Source organism: Mesitornis unicolor, unplaced genomic scaffold (assembly GCF_000695765.1).
Source record: "Mesitornis unicolor isolate BGI_N332 unplaced genomic scaffold, ASM69576v1 scaffold28909, whole genome shotgun sequence".
In the NCBI taxonomy this organism is placed as follows: Eukaryota; Metazoa; Chordata; class Aves; order Mesitornithiformes; family Mesitornithidae; genus Mesitornis; species Mesitornis unicolor.
Genome location: NW_010207040.1, coordinates 22,601 through 44,776, shown reverse-complemented (window position 1 = coordinate 44,776; position 22,176 = coordinate 22,601). Strand labels below are relative to the sequence as shown.

General features: G+C 36.9%; 1 protein-coding gene across 1 annotated transcript in view; it reads right to left on the bottom strand.

Moving 5' to 3' along the window:
- Positions 1–2,952, bottom strand: part of LOC104546581 (PEX5-related protein-like) — a gene marked incomplete at both ends in the record, with an annotated part of 21,257 nt that extends 18,305 nt beyond the window's left edge. The window contains 2 exons of the mRNA XM_010192003.1: positions 1,078–1,182; positions 2,887–2,952. Coding sequence (XP_010190305.1) covers positions 1,078–1,182; positions 2,887–2,952 — 171 coding nt within the window. The remainder of the gene's footprint in view (positions 1–1,077; positions 1,183–2,886) is intronic.
- Between the last annotated feature and the right edge of the window lie 19,224 nt (positions 2,953–22,176).

The window sequence follows — 22,176 nt, the reverse complement described above, 5'->3', positions numbered from 1 at the left end:
CAGCAGGGGCTGAGGAAGAGATTGCCAGACCTGGTTTCCAAAGTAGGTGATGATATTTCTACTGTGTGTGTGTATTAGTGCAGCGCATCTGTGATGCACTCTAAAAGTATGTGCTGGCCTTGTGTGCATCCTAAGTACTTTTAAAAGTACAGTAGCTGTTATCCTAAAGTGTGAAGAAATACAACTGGATTATGGATTTTGTTGAAGGTTCTCACATAAGAGCAATTATGTGGTAAGATTGCTTCCATTAAAATCTCCTGTTGAGTAGAAATAACTTATGTGTGCTAAATATTACCAGTAAACTAAATTCACTTGCCTGGGGAATGAATTCGTGTATGTGAGTGACAGGAGGGGATAAAATTTGCTCTTGTAGCGAGATGGAAATGTTACATTTTATGGTAATATTCAATCACTGTTTTCAATAAACTAGAAACCACCTAGGGCACAATGGGTGCTCCAAGGTGTAGGGTTTAGTGTGGTGACATTACAGCCTTCCTTTGAAAATATAGAAATGAAAGTAATGGGGTGTGCAAAATAACATATCCTGACCTAGGCCAGAAGTAGAATGCCAAGGAGAGCTTAGAGATGGGGTCTGAGATATTGAAAACGATACTTCTATAAAGTGGTTTTTTTCTTGTTTTATATATGCATTGAATAAGTGTTTTATATAAGCATAAATGAATATTTGTGGCGTGAATATTGATAGCATGAATTACAATTGAAATTTTAAATTGGTTTTAAATAACTTTCTGGTAACTTGCAAAAGGGGATTTGTATAAAGTGTATTTGGGGGAAAAATGTGATTTTGTTTAAATTTTCATGTCATAACATCTAAAACCCCGAACAATTACATTATTTACCCCACGCTATTTTCCCCTTGTCAGTGAGGAAAGGTGAGGGACCCAGGAGCGAGATCTCCTAGCAGAGGGGTTCAGCCAGCTCTGCTGAAGCTGCAATGGTGCGGAGGGGAAGCTAAGGGTGGCTGAGGTTTCCCTGGGCCTGCGTGCGCCTTGGTTCCCTTGGGGCTTTGGCATCCCCCGTGTCCCCGGCCTCCTCAGAGCCCCGCGCTCCGCCCACCTGTGATGTCATAGTAAGGAGGGGCTTTTCTTCTGCCGACTCCTCCCTCGGAATCTCCTTCATCACCATGGCAACAGCCTTATCTGCCGCCCTAGAGCCTTTCCCCTACAACAGCGAAATCAACAATGGCGCGAGTCAGCAACTGCTTCCCAAAAACACACCCCAGAACCATCCCGTCCTTAAACTGACGGCGATTACAGCTGGAAGCAAAGCTTGGTTGAAAGTAGAACACACAAACACCGTTTAAAAGTAATAATGAATTATCTGTGAACCTGTTAGTTATCGGCGTGCTTGGGGCCTGGCCGTACTCTCGTGACTCATTAGAGTTGCCCCAGTGAAGTCAACGGGAACACACCAGTTGCAATAGAAGGATTTGGACCTTTAGCAGCACAGAATCTCCATAGGAGCAAGGTCTGCAGGACCAGCCCCTTAATTTAATTACAATTGACCAAAAGTTTATATATAGAAATACCTTTTTTTTTTTTTTGCATAAAAATAGCATCAAGCTGATTCTGCAAATAAAGCACAGTTCCTTGTAGTTCACTGAGGCAAACTCCCCCTGAAGTTTGAACGTATAACCTGAAGAGCTGGGCCCGCAGTGTTTATAGTTCTAGTAACATTTTAAAAAGCAATTTACATCATATAAACATCTGGGTTTTGCTAACAGAATATACGGAGCCAAATTCTGCCATCATAGGCATTGCTACAGTTCTCCCAAAAAAAGGTCATTGCTGTTGAACTTACTGTAAGGATTTTTAAAAAAACTTTTTTCTTCTTAAAATTCACTTAATATATTGTAAATATTTAAGCAAAAGCTAAAGTATTTGAACAATATTTAATATTTTAGCCAAACAAAAAATACATTATGTGCCATATTCTTTTTGAAGCCATACTCTTTATTTTAAAAAGGTATTTCTTGAATTCACATGAATATCAATATATTGATCTCTTGTACTCTTGCAAGTGACAGAGAAAATCCAAGCGTACACATAAAGCATAGCAGCAGATCTGTATTATGCTAGTGACCCTGGGCACATCCTTGCTATTATGCTTGCAAAACTCTCATTGATTTCTGTGGAAGCTTTAGCTGTGCAAAGACTGCAGGATCTGGCTCCATAAAAGCAGCATTTTACACTAGACTTAAATATATTTAAATACTTAAAAATCTTTTAACAGAAGGGGCTTGTTACTACCACATCATATACTAGAATTACTTTCACTAGCACTATATTCTGCATCCAATTAAAAAAAACAGTATTGCTTATACTGAACTACAGGTTGTTTCAGAAACATTTCATTGATTGCAGGTAAAAACATTATGTACTATTGTGGTTTTTGAACAGATTTTATCCATCATCAGGTGAATTTTTGGTTAGCTCGCTTGTGCAACACATCACAGTTACCCTACAGAGAGTTCTTTGCATGCTGCAAGAAATTCTCAGAGCAGAAGTGTCATAAATGATAAGCATGCTGGATTTGTGATGCCTTTGATAGCAAAAGAACTGTGAAGTACATGTAAAATTAAATATAGTTAATTCAATTAGAATTATTTCTAACTGGTAAGCATATCAAAGGTTCTTGGCCAATTAGTTATTTACTCTGTTCATGATTCGTATGACATATTTCAGGTCTGCGAAGCTTGTTTCTAGTATGACGTGTGGAGCTGTTAGCTAGCACTAAAACATGCTATTTGATATTTATAAAATATAGTCCTTTTGTGCTGGGTGCTAGAACAGTATAGTTTATCAGCTAGAAAGGATGCATTGGAAAGCATGCAGTGCTTTTTAGTTCTTGCAGAGTAAAACCCACCAAAGCAAAGGTCAGGTCACTTTTTTGAAGACAGAGCCACTTTTTCTTCAAGGTTTCACCTACTGCCTGAAAAGAGTCATGATACTCGGATTAGTGCCTGCTGTTAACCTTTATAAACATAACTGCAAAGCCCTGGGAGCGGTTGATACCATAAATAATCTGTCTCACCAGTTTGGAGTGGCTATAGTACAATGGAGAACTGTACCCTGAATTGCTGGCTTTTATGAGCAGAATTCATATATTTGCTAGTCAAAGCAAGTGGTTTGATACTACTTTATTAGGTCTTTCTTTTAGCTTTCCTAAAAGACTACACGTAAGTCAGATTGATTTATTTCTGGCTACTTGGCCTATGGTATGGAAAACATTATTTTGAATTAGAAATTATTAGGCAGTTACCTGGATACCAAGGAGAAAGGCACTACAGCGAAATAGCCTAAATTCTCAGATTCTGATGGAGAGATACACAGGTGACCAATTAATTGGAAAATTCAGAGGTTTATTCTGGTGACCAGAAATGGATTCTGTGGTTCAATGTAAGGTATACAGGCTTGAAAATTTTGGTCTCTGTATTTGCTATAGTAATACTGTATTTATTCAATCCTTGCTTATGAAGTGATGAGGCAGAAGAACTGGAGAGGAATAAACACAGTTTTTCTCTGGCCAGGACAACCTTGTTACTGTTGTGAACTGAAGCTGAAATTATAATCTCTAGCACATTTATTACAATAACCATTGAAGATTTTTTTTTGAAAGGTGCTATTTACTTGGCCTCATTCAATACTAAGGGTTGTTTTTTAGTGTTTTGGCTTGCTCTGTGTATTTATCTGTCACAGGAGCTTATTGCTCAAAGCCCGTAATCCTGTAACAGCTAATTTTACACTTGCAAGGTCTTTAAAATGAAAAGTTTGTTGATAGTGCAGAATTGTGAGGTAAGTTATTTTGTCATGTAAACAACAATTTAATAATTTAGTAAATAAATTTCCTCATTCCCTATTTGTCTGTAGTGTATAGATGGAAACAATTGTAATGCAGAGCATGACAACCTATGCACAAATCAAGACAAACACAAACTGATGAAGGAAAAATACATTATTTGTTTCGTGGAACATACTGCTTAAGGAAAACTGAGAAACATGCCAGTATTTCATTATTTGATAGACTTAAAATGGAACCGTTCCTTTAGCTGATGTCTCCAGAGTAAATAAGAGTAGAGTGCAGAGTATTCCCATGATGCTAAGTATTTATAATAGAATTGAGTTCAAAACTTAATAACAGTTTCTCGAGGTTTATCCTTTGGGATCAGATAATGGATGGTAATAGACGTTTCCAAAGGAGTATGCTGATTTGATGGGATTTTGTAAGGAAATAATTTAATTATTATTTATTTTATTTAATTTATGTATTTATTTAGCAGATGGTTTTTCTGAATAGTTACAAATTAAATTTTATATGAGGCACAATGTTTAGATGTGGTGTTTAGTAGTGAGTATTTAATTAAGCTACAGTAAGAGCACATTAATGTAAAGTTCTAGGACAGCATAGAAATGTTGCTTGGTTTTTTTAGGTTTTTTGTAGTTTTGTTTTTGTTTTTTTAATTTTTAAATCAGGTATGCATATAACTTTATAACTGTGCTCATGCATGATAAAGCTTTTCTTCTTTAAATACATGGGGCCAATAGATCACCTTCAAGTCACGATGAGCAGATCAGTTAGGATGAAAACATGGTCATACTTGAAGCATTACTGTTTGGTGAAATACTACATAATTCTGTCATTCTTTTCTTCATGACAGTTGTTTGCAAATTTGTTCTTGTATATGACAAGTCAATGGCCAATACCTTAAAAATACGTAACATTTTGACAACAGTATTTAAACTGTAATGATTAACTACAGAAATTCTTTGTATTTTTCTATGCAATAAAAATATATTATCTAAATCCATAACATAATTAGAAGTTTGCCTTTGACAAATGTTTAAGGTACTTGAGTCCCAAATTTACCTTGCATGAATATTTATACCACTTATTCTTGTGAGAAAGTGAGCAGAAAAAAATTGAGTGATCAGATTTTAAAAAAATAAATATGCATGGAGAAGGAAATTATTGATTCATATAAAATTGTGATGTTCCATTTATTTTCCAAAGATCCTATCAAGCCATTTCAGCTTTACTTGACACACTACAATGCATCACTATTCAGTGAGCTATTGGAAACCATCTCAACATGAGCATGTTTAAATTTAAACTTTTGTAAAATAGAAGTTTTAACACAGCTTTCCTTGTAAAGCAATTTGATAGGGAAAAAAGTGATATGCAGACAGTGCTAGGACATGTAAGATATGATTAATGTTTTGATGTGGCCTCCCTCCTTTCTAGTTAAGGAGCAACAGAATAGCAACCTGCTGTATTTATGAATATAATGCCAAAAAAAATCGAGGTGTGAATTGAAGAGTGTTTAAAAACAAAACTATAGAAAAACACCAAGTACTTTTCAGTCCAGAGTATCTTGAGGTACTGATCTGCTTTTTTAATAGCTTGAGGAGGAGTTCTATAAAGCAGACTTTAGGAAAGATGCATTAGTGGTAACTTTAAGTTATAGTAGCTGTAGCCCTATGTTAGGAGGAAGAGCAGATAAAGCCACTGTATGGATTGAACTTGGGATGCCTGGCTCCAGATCCCCAGGCAGCCAATACTTACAGTATCAAGTAAGCAGCCTATTCAAAATGGCTTTATGCACCACAAATCTTTGTGTTTTGTGCAACTTAGAAATAAAAATGAAGGGAGAAACTTTGCTTTTCTGTTTGAAAATTATGCAGTGCTAACATTTTTACTTCTCAAAATGAGCCCACACAGCTATGCAATGGTACTGTGAAAATTCTAGCATCCACAATATGACAGTGAGCTCTTGATTTCACATAGGACCTGTGTTTATTTCTTTGTATTTTCTCTTCGCAGGCTTTTCTGTTCATGTTCTCTCCCAATGTCTTTCTTCTCATCATCTATGCTTTTCTACTGTTTACTAGTGGTATATCTTGCATCTTATTTATCATTAAAAATAATGAGAAACCATGTGGTGCTGCAGTTTTATGAACCAATATAAGAAGAATATTTAAGCAGAAAATTCTATTTTGTCAAAGCTCTTGGTAGTTTTTTTACTATGAGCTTAACAAAGTGAGGGATCTACCTAAGGTAAATGGCAACACAGTTCCTTTAGGCAGTGCTCAGTTGACTGTGCTGTGGAGTCACATGAAGAAGCTCCATGTCCTGAATTGAAAGCAATTATTGTCAAGGTGGACCAGGTTTTGGGACCTGAGCTGGTATTTCCATATTGTACTTGCATCCTTTGGAACCTCTTACCAAGCTTTTTGCTGGTAAGGTACTGGTCCAACCTTTCTTAACTCATAACCTTTAGTAGCTTATTCTCATGAGATTATGATGAAATACAGGTAGCGCTGGCTGCAGAGAAGGAATCGCAAATAGGAAGGCTTGCCCAAGAAGTAATTTACAGCAAAAGAGCTAAATCCATATTGGCTGAGTTCTAAGTGTATTGCTCATATTTAATTCATTTCTGTTTTCATTCTTACATTGATGGAATAACATTTCAGTATTAATATGGGAAGACTTTACTGCATACAAGAAAATTGTCGAAGGAAGAGATAATAGCTGATAAAAGGTAATCAGCATGAACTTCACATTTACCTTCGCTGGGTTGTGTCTTGTGTCCATTAAAATGTCAATACTGTGGTTAAATTGCATTGCAGTTTGAGAAGCATTTTCACTGAAACGGCATTGTTGGATTTCTGTATATTGACCATCAGTAACTGTTGCATTATGTGTGCTCCCTCTGAAAGTTGTCTTATTCTGATGCCTGTAGATTCATTGCGGAAGCCAAGTGGGGCAGCTTCCAAAGCAACTCCAGTGAAAGCGCTGCAAGAGCCGTTTTGCTTTCAAGGATTTGTGCAAAATTATTTTCTTAATGCATCTGAACACGTATTATGACTGGGAATTAATAAACAATCCTGTCAAGTCTAACTTATTCTCTCTAAACTGGTATAGTTCCTGCAATGAAACTGTGTTGGTATTTTTCTCTTAAGTCACAAAGTTTTATTTGGAATATATATAAGGAGTGTAACACTTTCTAATGTTGGAACAATAACGTTGACCTAACTGTAAACAGTGAACCCAGCCTGGGATATAGAGCAAGGTTGGTAAAAGCAGCAAGGTCTGGGGCAGAGCTAACTACTGAGAGGTTATTTAAGGCTCTGGTCCTTTTATGAACAAGTTACATAACACAGCTGCTTGTGATAGCAGCCTTGGATGAAACCTTCTGCAGTCCTTTCTTTCTGTGCAAGTTTCATCTCTTAATAAGGCCATTGTGAATATGTGGAAACTATTTTAGCACTTACTGATTGAGTTCTTGAAAATTTGGAACTGCATTATCAAAAAGGTGAGACTTGACTGCACAATGGTATTTGACTTCAAAAATTTCAGGGAATAGCCGTAGATTTTCTTTTATCTCTCTTCAGTCTGTGTCAAGGAACATTGTGAAATCATTGGATTTAGCAGTTGGTAATTTCAAATTTGTTTGGCAGTCTTCAGCAGAGAATTAATACTGAAGTATTTTCTCTTAGTTGGGGTTCACTTTATGTTGACCTCAGTATCATGAGCCCCAATCATAACATACACATAATAAATACAGAATTAGTTTATTACTGTGGTAATGCATGTACTGAATTAGAATATGGCATTGCTCTGGTACTAGTTGAAGTGAAATTCAAGAAGCTCGGATCACTTACAAAATAAGCAGATTGGTGACAAATGTACTGCCCATTGTTTAAATGTGTGTTTACTGCACAATTGATGTGTAAACTGTTTTTCTCACTTCCTCCCATATTATTGGTTTTATCAATTACATTACCGATAAAACAAGTACTTCTGATGTGATTTCCAGTTTTGTGCGCTTTTTTGCACGTTGTCTTTCATGGAGTCTCAGGATGCAGTTCATGTTGATGGAAGGGCTACAGCAGCAGCAGACCCTAAGGATGAAGTTAGAAGCACAGAAAGCTCCTGGAATAGATGTCTGGTCAACAGGATCTGCCATGATATATATACATATATGTGTGTGTGTTATGCAGATCTTGCTTTCATGCCACAGGAGTGAATATAATTTAATTCCAATGACATTTATTGACATATATGAACAGTTGGGCATTACATTTTATCTGTTGTTTTCAAATGATAATTTAAATTCCAATTCCTAATAAAGAAACAATAGTACCTGAATTACATGCATGGAACTTTTGCATTAGTGCTAACGCTGTTCAAGATCTAATGCTCCAGCTAGACTAAACACAGAATTCATGGTAAGTTGAGTAAACAGGACAGTTAGAAAAACATATACTTGTGCTTTTTTAAAAAAGAATTGTTTAGGGAAAACAATGAAAATAAACAGAGGTGGTATTTTTTCAATATGGGAAAATCAGAGGCTTATCAGAGAACCTCAGTGAAATTAATAGCTGTTCTTATTTAACCTCAGACAATGGCTTGAGCTACAAAGCTTAAGACAAGCATTTAACTTTTTGCATGCTTGTCACAAATGTTTATATGTGTTGGGAATCTTGATTTTGACAGTTTTGCTTGGATCTGCTTTTGTATTATCACTGCCTTTAACTCTGTTGCTGTTAGAGAGAGGTTGCTATACTCTCGGATGTGGTGTCCAACCATTAATTTATTGATATTTGTATCGAAAAGGCAATGCTGAACAGGGCAAAATGTGGAGTGAGTCACGGCATAGCTTAAATGTTCTTGTATATTTATAAAACAAAAAGACAGATCCAGCTGTTCCCAAAAACTGTTGTGCCTTAACTGCTATATCTTGATATTGCTAACATTTCTCAATTAAAAAATGCACTTAGATGTGGGAGCGTGGAAATATTTTGCTCTCGTGTCAAAGGCGATTGCCAAGTAACCAGAAGCAGCTGGGCTTGAGTCTGACTGCAGTGGATGATCTCTGGGGAGAGATCAGTTTGTGGGTCTCTTTTATTACTTCTTCACTTGGCACCAATGAGACTCTGCAAAGTGCATGACAGTACTTTTAAGTACGCATAAAAGATAACCAGAAGTATAACTGTGCCTGGAATATGATGCGAGTTCTTTTAAGAAAGAAAGCGATGTGGGTTCTGATGTTAAAATGGTAAAGTCTGTGCTCCCCCTGCCTGCCACATTCAAGTTGTAATTTTTCCCATGTTTACAAGCTTAAGCACTTTGTTCTTCTTGTTCCAGATATCATTATAAAACCATTCACTTCACAGTTGTATGCCTGCCTGGCCAAAAAAGGAATTAGGTCCCATTAGCCCTATATTCTTGTTTGTGGATGCTTTCTCCAGATTGGGCAGAGACTCATCAGACATTTAAAATGAGAAAAAGAGAGGCAAAGAAATAAATGTATTTTAAAAAAAAATCTCTTATAGAATTAAAAGGAGGCTCTGCATGCATACTAATCTGATCATATCCTACAGTTACAATTCTATGTGAGTTGTAAGATCATTTAAATCCTGAAACTGTAGTTTTCTGCATGCCGGTAGAGAATATAACGGAATTTTTTATTTTCATATCTGCTGGATGGACACAGCGATTGTCTGCTGTTTCCTCTTGCTTTTACACTACCCGATTAAAAGAGTTTATGTTGCTTATTGTAACTGTAAGGGTGGTTTTACTCTTGTTTTGAAAGCTTTTAAGGGAGGTGATGTTGTTTAGGAACGGTGAATTATGTTGATTAAGGGCAAATGTTCAGATGCCCTGTTAGTTCAGTGTCAGATAAAATTCTGTTTACTCTTTTGAATAATAAGATATGTACTCACATAAATGAATTGGTATATGTCTCTTGCTAGGTGCCTAATTTCAGAACCATTTTAAACTTGTATTGCTTTTAAAATGACTGTTAGTTTGTTTATTCTGATTTTGTTTACGGAGGAAGACAGCTTAGGCAGAGAAGACAGTTTTGTAATGTATTCTTATCAGGATTAACTCTTATGGAAGATTAGGATGAAAATCTCAGGATTTGAGTTCTGTAAATCCAGGGTAAACATTATGTATCAAAATCCGTGCCTTCAGTGTAATTCTTTTATAGAGATTCTTTCGTGATTTGTGTATAAGAATGATAGGAAAAGATTTAATTCTGTTTAGGGTTTTTGTTTTTCTTTGGCTCTTTTGTTAAATGCCTTGCTCAAATGCTATGCAAAAAGAATGAAAATTTTTCTTAACATCAAATGCTAGAATATATTTAATCCTGACATAATATATGTGATTCTAGTACATAAAAGGGTAGAAAAATATTGAGGCAGTGATTGAATGGAACAAAAAAAAGAAAAAAAGGATTGTTGAAGGGTTATTATCTGGATTTGTTTTGAAGCAGATTGTTTTTTTCTCATCAGGCCTGTGACCATAACTGCACATATTAAATAACATATCATGTGAGATGGCAGGCTTGAGAACAACTGATCAGGATAGTTTATGATTGAAGAATACTTTTAGGATTTGTATTTTTCACTATTTGAGTTCTCTCCTGCCACCATTCTGAATGCTGCCAGCGTAAATTTAGCAATTTCCGTAATACAAACGTTTGACTCACACCATAGTGTAAACGTTTGATACCCTTGAATTTATTACATAATTTTTCTGCCACAACCTTAAGATCTGAGTCCTTTCTACAGTGAATGGAGACTAAAGTAGAGCTGCTACAGCACTTTGGTAACAAAGGGGCTTTTGCTGTATCCTTGACCCAAAATTCTTCTTTCTGTTTCTCTTGTGCTGCGTGTTTTTGGTAACAAAGCTTTCTGAGTCTTAGTGTACTTGCTAGAATAAAACTCTATTTTTAACACAGTATAGTAGAATATGTTTACTCCCTTATTGTTATTCCCTAAAAATACCAGGTTGCCGTTTGTCAAACAATAGCGATAGCACATGAGGCAGCAGAATAACGGTGTGACTGCAGAATAACTTCATGTCCCTGACCTGGAGATGGCCTCTGCACAGTTTCAGCTTCGGAATGATCTCATCTGAAGTACTAAAGTATGTTAATGCTGCAAAAGGAGCATTAACAGCATCGTATAAGCCCATTTAGAGAGGATTATGGTACTGTCCCTTCATTTAGCCCCTCGTTTATCACACAGTTTGGAAACCTTCAAGAAGCAAGTTCTTAAAATGGAGGTATTATGAGTGTATTCTTAAAAGATATTCCTAATTCTTTGATGTGTACTATTAGTGTGAAGAATGGACTTTTCTACTGTAATACTGCAGAAACATTGTAATTACAAACAATGAAAAATGGAGGTGCACTAGTAGATAATTACTTCTAGACCTAATCAGAACTCCAACTGCCTTGACAATTAAAAGCTCATTCTTCTGTCTTTACTGTTGAAGATAATTTTTTAGCATAATGGCCCGTATCAGTTAGATTTGTATAAATGTGCTGGCTTGTATATGTTTGCAAGTATCCTGTATTCTTTTTGGCTTCAGTGGATTTAATTTCACTTTACATCAATGACAGTGATTAGTATTTGGCCTGTTCTACAAGCAGTTGAAAGCAGTAGCTCTATTTCTAATAGCTAGCACATCACTGATACTTTGTATTGTTCTGTTCAAACAGGCATTCACCCTCTCCTATATCAAGTTACTGTAATGCAATCAAAAGCACTTTTTCATTTTTTACCTTTTTACTTATTTTTGCATATTTGTACAGTAACAGACATCTATTAAAGAAAAAGGTGTACTTATTCACTCACTTTACACATGCCTTTAACATGCATGCTTTAACAATGTATAATAATAATGTTTATAAAGCACAGTACATTCTGCAGTCCATGTGTGCTTAGGTTGTCAGGTTCCTCATTAGAGGAACTGTAATTCAACAGTACTTAAAAATTCAGGTACTTCCGGTCACTCTGGTGATGTCTGCAAGTCTGTAGCACAACTACAATAGTGGCAAGTCCACACTTTTCATAGCAACTATTTCAACCAGCTTATTTTGGCTCGTAAGGTAGTAATTTTGCTGAATAAAAAGTGCGAGTACCTACAGCATGATGTCTGTGAACAGGTAGTAAAAAGAAGCTGGTAAGAGTGAATACCTCTTACAGAGCAGTTCTTGATTCTCAAAACATCTTAATTAGGATTTTATATGCAAAGGATTGTTAAATCATCAATTATGCTTGCTGTGAAGCTTCTTTAGAGCTTACTTTCTTGGAATGTAAATGATACTGTTTGTATTTCAAAATTGGCTTCTGGTACGTAGAAAATCCCTTGGATGTACTGTCGCACTAATTAGAGGATTCTGCCTCTTCAGCTCGGATGTCAAATCTTGCACCAGGCTGTCCTGTATAGTTAAAACTAAACCAAATCTTCCCTGTTGTTTGGGGCATAGTAGCCTAACGCTGTGGAGGTGAAGTTGCCTGACAGTAGCATGAGAGCTATTGTCAGAGAGATTTCTTCTCAGAGGTTCTCTAAAAAAAAATAGTAAACCTGTGTTAATCTTGTAGTCCAGGGCTATGTGCTGCTTGTGTCCCCTTCCACAAGAAGGACACATTCATTTAATGTGGGCTGTTCTTGAACATAGAAATAAATCTTGATCGAGTGCAAAAGCAGGGATGAGTTAACCACTTTCTGAAGTGTTTGCAGACAACCTCAGTAAATGAGTTTATCATCAGAGAACTGACAAGTTGGTATCTGAGAGAAAGGGGTGCAGCAGCTTATGGCTATTTGTACTGAGGAGTAGACTGGGCTGTAGCTGACAAACACGTGGAGGGGAGTATGGGTATTTCTGGCACACCAGCATGAGTGAGATAGGTGTCAGGCTTAGGTGTAGAGGGTAAGTGACAGACTTTCAAATACATCTAGATAGATGTATCTTGACTTTCTACTCACTGAGGAGAGCAACTGAGGCAGCACAGGAAAAGAAATGCTAGTTTGCTGATGGTGTAGTCCAGCATTAATTCACTATATCGTCTCCTAGTGGGTTTAGGAAGAGTAGAGTGGCCATAGGTTGCTTTTCTAGTGACTATGCACTGTTTGAAATCGGTCTATCAGGCTCTGAATTCTGTATTCACTGAAACACACTGCTCCTCCATTTCTCTCTGAAAAATGTAAATAAGAAAGTCTTGATCCAAACTTGACTCTTTCTCATTAAGCTTCAAACACTTCATGCTAATGAAACCTCAGTGAAATGATGTGAAAGATGGCATTATCAACTCAGATCGATAAAAAATACTTAAATATGTAGACATATGCTTAGACTGGCAAAGACTGGAAGATTTTTTCAGCCCAGTTATCATGAGCATAACTGAGGAAAAAAGAAGCTGTCACAGATAGTGATAGCAGTGAGAGGCCCAGTGACATGCGCTTCAACCCCAAATTTGGTACATGGACGTTACTGATGGAGGATAACATACCAGAGCAACTGCCAACATCTCAGGCTCTAAGAAACACACTTATTAACTAATTAAACTTGCATATTTGTGAAAACAGTGAATCGAACCATTCCTTCCTGTGCAGAGATGTTCAATGAGTATAAAAGTGAACTGAGAAATGTGTCTCTGTCCCAAGGGACCAGTGCCAAAGAGCATCCGGCAGAGAGGAGGGAATGAGGATTTCCAGGAGCGAGGCAGGCTGTGGTAGCAGCATGGGGTAGCTACTGCACAGTCAGGGTAAGGAAGAATTACCTAGAATTATGTAAAATGCCTGGTAGAATCAGAAAATACCGGTGTTTTCCTGTAAGGGAGGGTGTTATCTGGGCCACACAGGAGCTGCCTTGTTTAAAACCCTGCCAGGCTGTGGTTGATCTATAAAGGCTGAGCTAAGAGCGTACACAGCATGGCCAGGATTTTCTTTTTCCTCCTCCTGTTCACACCTTAACATAAAGTGCCCTTGGAGTCATTAGCAGCCAATAAGAAATTCAGGCAGCTGATTCATGGCCAGTGAAGTGAAAAGGATAGCTTGGAACTATTTTCACACACTCCTTTCTGAATTGCGCTGTGCTCTCATCAACTACACTTGAGGTTTTTCATACATTCTGTCCCATTTCATTAATAGAATAAATTTCTTTGGTCAGTAACATTGTCAATGATTGAAGACAGATTGGCTACGGTAGACTGAGAACTTGTTCTTATTTCCTAGTACATGAAAGACCATCTTCTTTCAAATGTTACTGTGTTATCCTGAGAGTGTTAAAAGAATAAAACCTGTTTCTTTCATGCCCTTGTGCTCTCACAAGTAGAGGGACAACTCCTTGTATGCCTGCTGAGGCTGTTGCTATTTTCTCCAAAGGGGTTTGTTTTTTTTTGGTGTTGACATTATGTCAAACGCTGACCTTTTATTTCTTTATTGCCTGTGACAACATAGCTTAAATTTTACTCTTCAAGAGTGAGAACTCAACAATATTAACTGTGTATTATTTCTGCATACGGATTTTTAAACTTATTTTTGCACTCTCTAGGCATCCTGACAATACCAGAGACTGTGAGTTCTCAGAAATTATTTTCAAGATCTGCTTGCATGTTAAAAATATGCATGTTAGCTTCCATACATACAGATTGCTGCGTATCAGTTAATAAAAATGTGACATTGTCTTCTGAGCAAAAGTGAGCTTTTGAGAGTAAACGTAGATCAGAGACACATGCAGTGAATCCAAGCAGGTGTGTGTATTTTGTGCTGCATTTTGAAATTTCAGTCTGAAGTTTCCTTGTTTCTTTGTGAATCAAAGGCTGTCTTGTAGGTGCCTAATTTAAAACTCCTATTAACAAGTGTTTATGAGTATTTCAAATTAGCTATTTAAGTCTAATGAGAAGCACTGCAGATATCACTAGATCGGCAAATTACAGATTACTTTCAATTGCTGCAAATATTATAGGAGCTAAGAAAATGAGGACTCTATATAGTTTTGCAGTATGTTTTGTTTTTTTTACCATTAAAAAAGCAGCTTTAAATTTCTCAGCTGTGTGATACAATGTGATGAAGTAATTCCTAGTAATTCATAGCTTTTAAATTATAATATTCCATGTTGTCAACTTTAGTTGACGTCATACATAACAGATATAAAAAAAAATTCTTTTGGTACATCACTTGTATCTCTCAGGAAATATAGATATCTTTAATAAAAAAGTCAATTTATACAATTTGTAATATTCTGCTCATGAAGCTCTCAAGTGTTGCTCTTCAGAGGAGCGTGTCTATTGACTACCTGACCTCTCATCCCAGAGAAGCAGCAAGCTCAGATTGAGACACTGACTTGCTCGTGACTCCTACCTCATGAGATGCATGCCCAAAACCCACTCTGCTGTTCACTTCATCGTGTCCATGCCTTGCCTCTCCAGCAGGAGCAGAAGGTGCACAATATCCACCCCAGGCAGTGAGTTCAGCAGCCTCTTCAGGTGGCATTACTTGATCTGGAGGGGAATGTTTTATTTTGGAAAGCTGCTACCTTTCTTCTCCTGGGTCCACAGTTCAGGTCAGGTGTGATGTTGTGCAGAGAGGGTTTAAGGAATGTTCAGTTTTGTTCTGCATCTCCCTTCAGTGGCCTTAGGATTCGTTGCTGTCTTTCCTTCTCTTTTCTGCTACTTTGTTACTCCTAATAGTACAGCCCAAAAGGTAGCAGAGAGCTTGGCTGTCACAACAGTGATCTATTGTGTGAAATAGTTGAATTTCAGATAATCATGTGCTATCTGCTTCAAGTTATGTTTTCTGCAAACCCTGATGGGAAAGAATTATAAAATAGTAATGAAGGCTAGTTTTTTACCCTTAATTTTACTTTACAATAGATATATCAACACTTGATATTTATCCTTTGAGAATTACATGTTCAGTGAGTCAGAAACACTGTTACAGAACTAAAATTAGATATTTCTGTTTTACTGTTTGAGTAACAGGAGGTTCGTCCTGATATATGTTGCCCACTGTTCTGTTTGTTATACTGAATATGATACCTAGAGACAATAGGAAGCGTTTATAAAGCAGGATGTGAAATATTCTCCAATGAAACTGGCAAGTTAGAATTACACTGTGGACCAATAAAGCACAGCTGTGACTTAGGAATGCATAGTATATTGTAGTAGCTATGTACAATGTTGACATTTCTCCTAACTTGTTTATCTATCGATTTAGTATCGTTATTTAGAAAAAGATACATGAATGGTCTGGAATACTGAGCACCTTACAGGACGATCTTAATAAAGCAATGTCCAGAAATAGACTTAGCAGCAGTTAGCACCAGTAGCAGTGTACAGCCATGGGAATATCCTTGTAAATGTTCTGTTCGTGTCCAGATTACATCTACGTCTTCTGCTGTGTGAGTAGTTGTCTTAGGTTCATTGGCTGACTGTAAAAATCACAATGAAAAAGTTCTTGTTTTGATCCACAACTAAAGTGGCTATCACTGCAATGCAAAATTATGAAAGTGTTTAACTTTGAATCAAATGGAATGTTGATATAAGACCAAGTCTTCTATGTAGTTACTGAGGTGACAGAAAAAATATAGGTCAAAAGGAAATCAGTAGCTGAACATCTGAGACCATTATCTCCAAATATTTTTTCACTGAAGACTGACACCAAAAGCTGGGGATGCCAATAAACCTATGGATGATATAAGGCTTGAAGGCATCATTAATACAGAGGCTTATAAAAATAATAGAACTGCGATGAAAGGTCCTTCTAATAACAGGGCTCTTCTGCTCTCATCTGGGAGTCTATAATTCGGAAATAACCGATAAGGAAAACCACCAGTCAGTGACAGGATTGCTGCAATCTAGCAACATTATGCAGCTGTGAACTGATCATATGTATTTTGGTTCAAGACAGGAAATGTTTCTATTGTATAAATACTTCTACATCCTCATCTAAATACCATACTCGTCACATCTGAGAAGGTTTGATTGACACTAAAGGGTGCACCAAATTCCCAATTGGGAAGATGAAAGCTTTTATTTAAAAAAAAAAAGTATCTTTTTAGCAGAATAAAAGATGGATAGTGAGTAAATTTAGGTTGGAAATGAAAAGTTTCTGAAACTGTCTAAAAGAAGTAACAGGGAAAAATATTTTTAAGATGAATCTCTGCATACAGATATGACAGTGACCTATTACCGGTCCCTACATTAAGGGACCAGACATTCATGTGAATCCATGTTCCTGTGGTTCTAGCTTTATTTTTAATGTAAGTGCACGTCAAGTTTTGAACAGAATGCCATTTCATTTTCAAAATTCTCAACAAAATTTTCAAAATAAGAAGCTTATTTCTTTCTTATTGGGTAAGTACACCATTCTGGCTCTTCTTTCTTCAGTGAATGATGCACTGACTGAGAAATTCAGTCCCAACTTTAGTTCTGCACTTTTTCTTCTCTCTCAGCAGGATAGTTGTGTTGTAAAACCAGCAGGTTTCCTACATTGGAATGAATCATGTGACAAATTTTTTTTGACAAACAGCTGTCATGGGGTGATTGTGTCTCAGTGAAGCTTACCAGAGCAGGTAAATGCACCCTGAGAGATTACCTATTCCTTCAGTGTAGTGCTGATGTTTCTAATACTACCTCCCCTTTTTATGAAACCTGAACACAGGAGTAACCAAACTACATCAGTCTCTTTGGAAGAGAAGATATATATATTTTTCTTAATTCAGAAAGCAAATATTATTTTATTCCTCAGGCCCCAGCCTGTGATTCAGTTCTGCAAGTTATGAAAGCCAGACTTTTGTGCTAAGGTATACTTGAATTCATAGTGTTAATGAATAGGGCTATCTGCAAGCAAGATGACTAGACAAGCTTGACCCTATCCAAACTTTTAACTTTATTGCACATTCATTTGATGTGCACTGCAGACATTACTAGCCAGCCAGTCCGTGTCTGCTATATTTTTCCTGAAAAATCTATGTTCCTTGTATGTTCATAAAAATTGCATGCAACTCTCAGTCAATCAGTCTCAGTGAAAAGAGATGTGAACATTTAAATCAACTTACATATGTTCAATCAATAGGATTTATTTTTTTAATGATACTTCAGAGCTTGTTGCATTAGATGTACTTTTTATTTGTTGATCTTGCTATTTTCAGGGATGAATTCCAAAGGAAAAGAAAATTCTTATCTCCTTTCTCAAGTGTTCATTTTGTAAGAACTACCTAATGTTAGCAGCAAGTGGAATAAAAACAGCAGGACTAGTGGATGTAAAGGAATTTCTGAATTTTATGGCAAGACACAGCACTCTACAGGGAATCTTTGCAATGTGTTTGTCATCTCTATAGTAGAACAGAACAACTTCTGAGAGTTTGATGTTGTTCTCTCTGGGGTCCTGGTGGGTGGGTGGATGTGAAGAAACATTTCTGTAAAGCAGTATTCACTTCTTAAAAATTTTTCAGAATTGTGAACCAAGGCTAGAGGCCATATAGCATCACATTGGCTAAGAGGATACCAGTGTGAAAAACAGACTGAAAGAAATAAGGGAACATGGCACAAAGGGTTAAGAATAAACACAGCTGTCCTGCACCGCTTTAAAGAGAAAATATTTTTCCATAGTCCACTTGTAGTCCAGTTTTCTAAACTAGTTCCAGTTATTAATGTGAAATCAAAGATGAGACTGTACTAAAATTCTTGCAGTAATAATGTCTGTAGTCTTTTACTTCTTTCATATATAATGTTATTGAAATAAGAGCAAAGAGCAACAAAAATCATAAAGGTGCTCTGTCCCATCTAGGTTGCTGGGAATTTGAGCTGCAAGATAAGCTATTGAAAAATAATACCATTTTTGCTTGGAGAAATCCAGAACAGTTACTAGCTTGTGCAGTGTAAAACAAGCAATTATCAAAATGGCTAGAGGCCAGTTTAAAATATAACAAACACTCCTATTGTAAGGTTTAATGCTACTGCCCATCCGTGTTGGTATTGCTGTATTATGAGCCCATAAGAACATGAATGCAGTGTGTTCTGTAAGTATTTCCTAAAACCAAACTGTTGGTAGCTCCCAGCATGAGTAGGTAGTTTTGCATGTCCCTTCCACTTTTATTAAGGTTTGAGTAATGCCATTATAAAACCAGAAATAATATCCTGGATTCTAGATGTAGATTCTACATCTGACATTTGTATGAAGATAAAAGCTGGTCTAATATCTAAATATAACAATCTATTTTAACATGTATAATGACCAAATCTTACACATTTAAATACTAAATATAATCCCCTATCTGCAGTAAAGGGTATGACATGGCATACGGCTGGCATAACCTCGTCAAATTTAGACAGTGGTTATGGCCTGACCCTGTAAGATGTTAAATGCTCACAATCTCATTGCCTTCTCCAGCTGTAAGGGGTACTCAGCAAATCCTGTAAGCAGGAATTGCATTTAGCAAAGTAAGGCCTCCTCCTCTTGTTGTAATCAGTCGAGTTGCTGAATTAGTGGAAGCATTCAGAATCCATTAAAAATAAACACTGAAAATCAGCCTAAAGTTTATATTCAGACAGCAGAAAACCATGTCTGATTTGAAATGTCTAACTTTAGACTAAGCTTAGTTCCAAGTAGCAAGCTCATAATTGCATTGTATGAATGGCGGGGAATTATAATCATGAAACATCTTGCATATTTAGAAATGAGAGAGCCTGGAGTTAGCCCAAGTCAGTGTGCACAGCCACAGGCAAGCCACAGAACTGGATGGTAAATACTCCTTATTAGGTATTCTTCTTGGAGATTAAAAAAAAAGTTGTTGACAAAACTCACAATCCTATTATCAGTTTCACTACATCTCCCTTTTCCAAATACCATCAGGGATTAAGTATACTTATAGAGAAATACTGGTTTCAGGAGACTAGAGTCAGCTGTTGAAGTGAAAAGTGCTGAGGTCAGACAGAAGAAGAGAGAACACAGATAATGAAAAAAGTCAGAAGTAAAAATAAGGAATGAAAAGACTGATGGGATCATCAGTCCTCATAAAGTATCCTCTAGGATGAGCTCAGCCAAGGTTTTATAAGAGGTAAAGGTGTTAGACGTGAAGTGAGATTATAAGCATATACCACACATTGAAATTTTCTCTGCTTATACACTTATGTATCTGTAGCACTGAATATTTTTAGAGCATGTTTGTGAGTAAAAACTCAGAGAGGAAAAAAACAGTTCTCTTGCGGACTTTGACAGCCTAATCTTTCCACAGAGTCTGCCACAGAACTTGTAGCACAGAGAGCTTGAAATGCATGGGAGCAACCAAGAGCTACAGCAAGTGGAGCTGAATGGCAGTGCACTTTCACTATTTTTGCAATTATAGGCAATGATTAACATCTCTGGATTTCAGAAGACTTCCACTCAAGTTGGAGCAGTCTCATGGCAGTTGTGAAATCCAAGTACCAGTAGAGGACATTGCTCTAACTGTACTGTCTTACACTTGCAACTTGTCCTATGTACTTATTTTGGTGGAAGGTGAAATAGAGCTGGCTGGCTTTGAAGTTATTATGTGTGTAGCTGACATCACTGCCTCCGTTATCCTGGTATGATTTGTTTTGTAATAATGTATTTTTAACAAGTAATAATTCTATCAAAGCGGGCAGCTAATTGACATACGTTTGTGCAGCTTACGTTTCATCTCCCAGTCTTTGTGTTATCTTTTGTAGTCATTCGTATATATTTTCTAAATGTGGTGTTGGTCTTCAGAGAGATAGACGTGTTTGACAGTCTTATGAGACATATGCAACTATGTGAAGTTGTGCTACATCAGGACCAAGTTCCCTAGGCATTTTCACAAGGGAGGAAGGATGGTGTCTTTAACCTTGTAAAGGTTACAGGTGCCTTTGCAAGTTCTCTTACTGGCTCATTTTCAATAGAAGCTTGTCCTGGTTTGAGCTAAATAGGATTAATTTTCTATTTAGTGATTTTACTTTTCAGCTCAGTCTCTTTTAAGTGGCTGAACTTACTGAAACTAGCAGCATGTTTTTCCAGTATGTGTTGCTACAAATGATAAATGTTCAAGGCCACTGTCTCACCATGGGTGCCATGTCTGTGCCTATGGGGGATGAAGTGGATCCAAAACTGACCATCTAGGTATTCTATACCACATACGTCATACTCGGTATAAAGCCAGGGGATCACGAGAGTCTCAACCCTTCCATCTTGGACTCTTCCTTCTGTCTCAATCCTGCAGTGACCGAGGTCCGAGCAGACCCTGCTAGTTCGTCTGCCTCCAATCCTGATTTGTGTGCTCCTGCATCCTGCTCCCACCTGCTGCTGAGTCTGGTCTGGGACTTTTCCAGTGCCCTGCTCCGCAGAGCCTCTGGTGATGTATTCGTCATTGGGGGGGGGGGGGGGGGGTTTTTTTTTGGTTTTTTTGTGGGTGGAGGATTTTATATTGGTTTTGTACATATATTTGTACATATCTGTATATATTTCATTATTTTCCTATTTACATTATTATCTTGTAGTATTAGTATTATTGTTTCATTAAATCTGTTAGTTTTATTTTCCAATCCATAAAGTCTCTCTCCCTTATTCTCTTTTCCCTTCTGGGGAGGGGAGAGGGGTTAATAGAGAGCATCTGTCCATCATTTAGTGGCCAGCCCAGCCCTAAACCATGACAAAGCTTTGCTGTGATTTGCTAAAGCTCAAAACCATCTTGTGTCCAGACTGGCAGTTTCTGGACTACAAATGAACCTGGACTTCCTATTGAGTTATAAAGTTCAAATTGGCAGTAAACAGTGAAAGTTCATTGCTTTAAACCGCAGAAATACACTGCACAAATGTGACCTGCAGTGATCCTGTAGCCCTGCATCTCCATGCACTGCATGTGTTTAGAAATTATTGTCTCCAGCTGCTGCCTGCAAAAAGCATTGCATTCTGAGGCATAACACTTCTCTGCAGGGATACATTAGCTGAGCATATATATATCCTGTTAAAAGTAATAATCTAGAGTTTAAGCTTTTAAACATATGTGATCGACCTTGTATAATTAACTTTTTACTGCTTAAATGAGTGAAAAGACTTAGTGAAGTGAGATATTTAATTTTTCTACAGTGAAGTCTTTTAAAAAGACCACTTAGGAAGAAGATTCACAACTGCAGAAACACAAATGTAAGAGTTTTCAAGATTCTAATTGTTGGATGGTCATATTTCAACAACATGCCCTCATTTGCAATTAGTCATGTTAAACATCATGCTTTCCTAAATGTACACAAACATGTAAATAACTATGAAGATTTCAGCTGAAAAGTCATGCTATTTGCAGTTTTTTTCAGGATTTATGCTGCCATGTTATTTTACCCACTGAGTATATAAAATACCAAACAG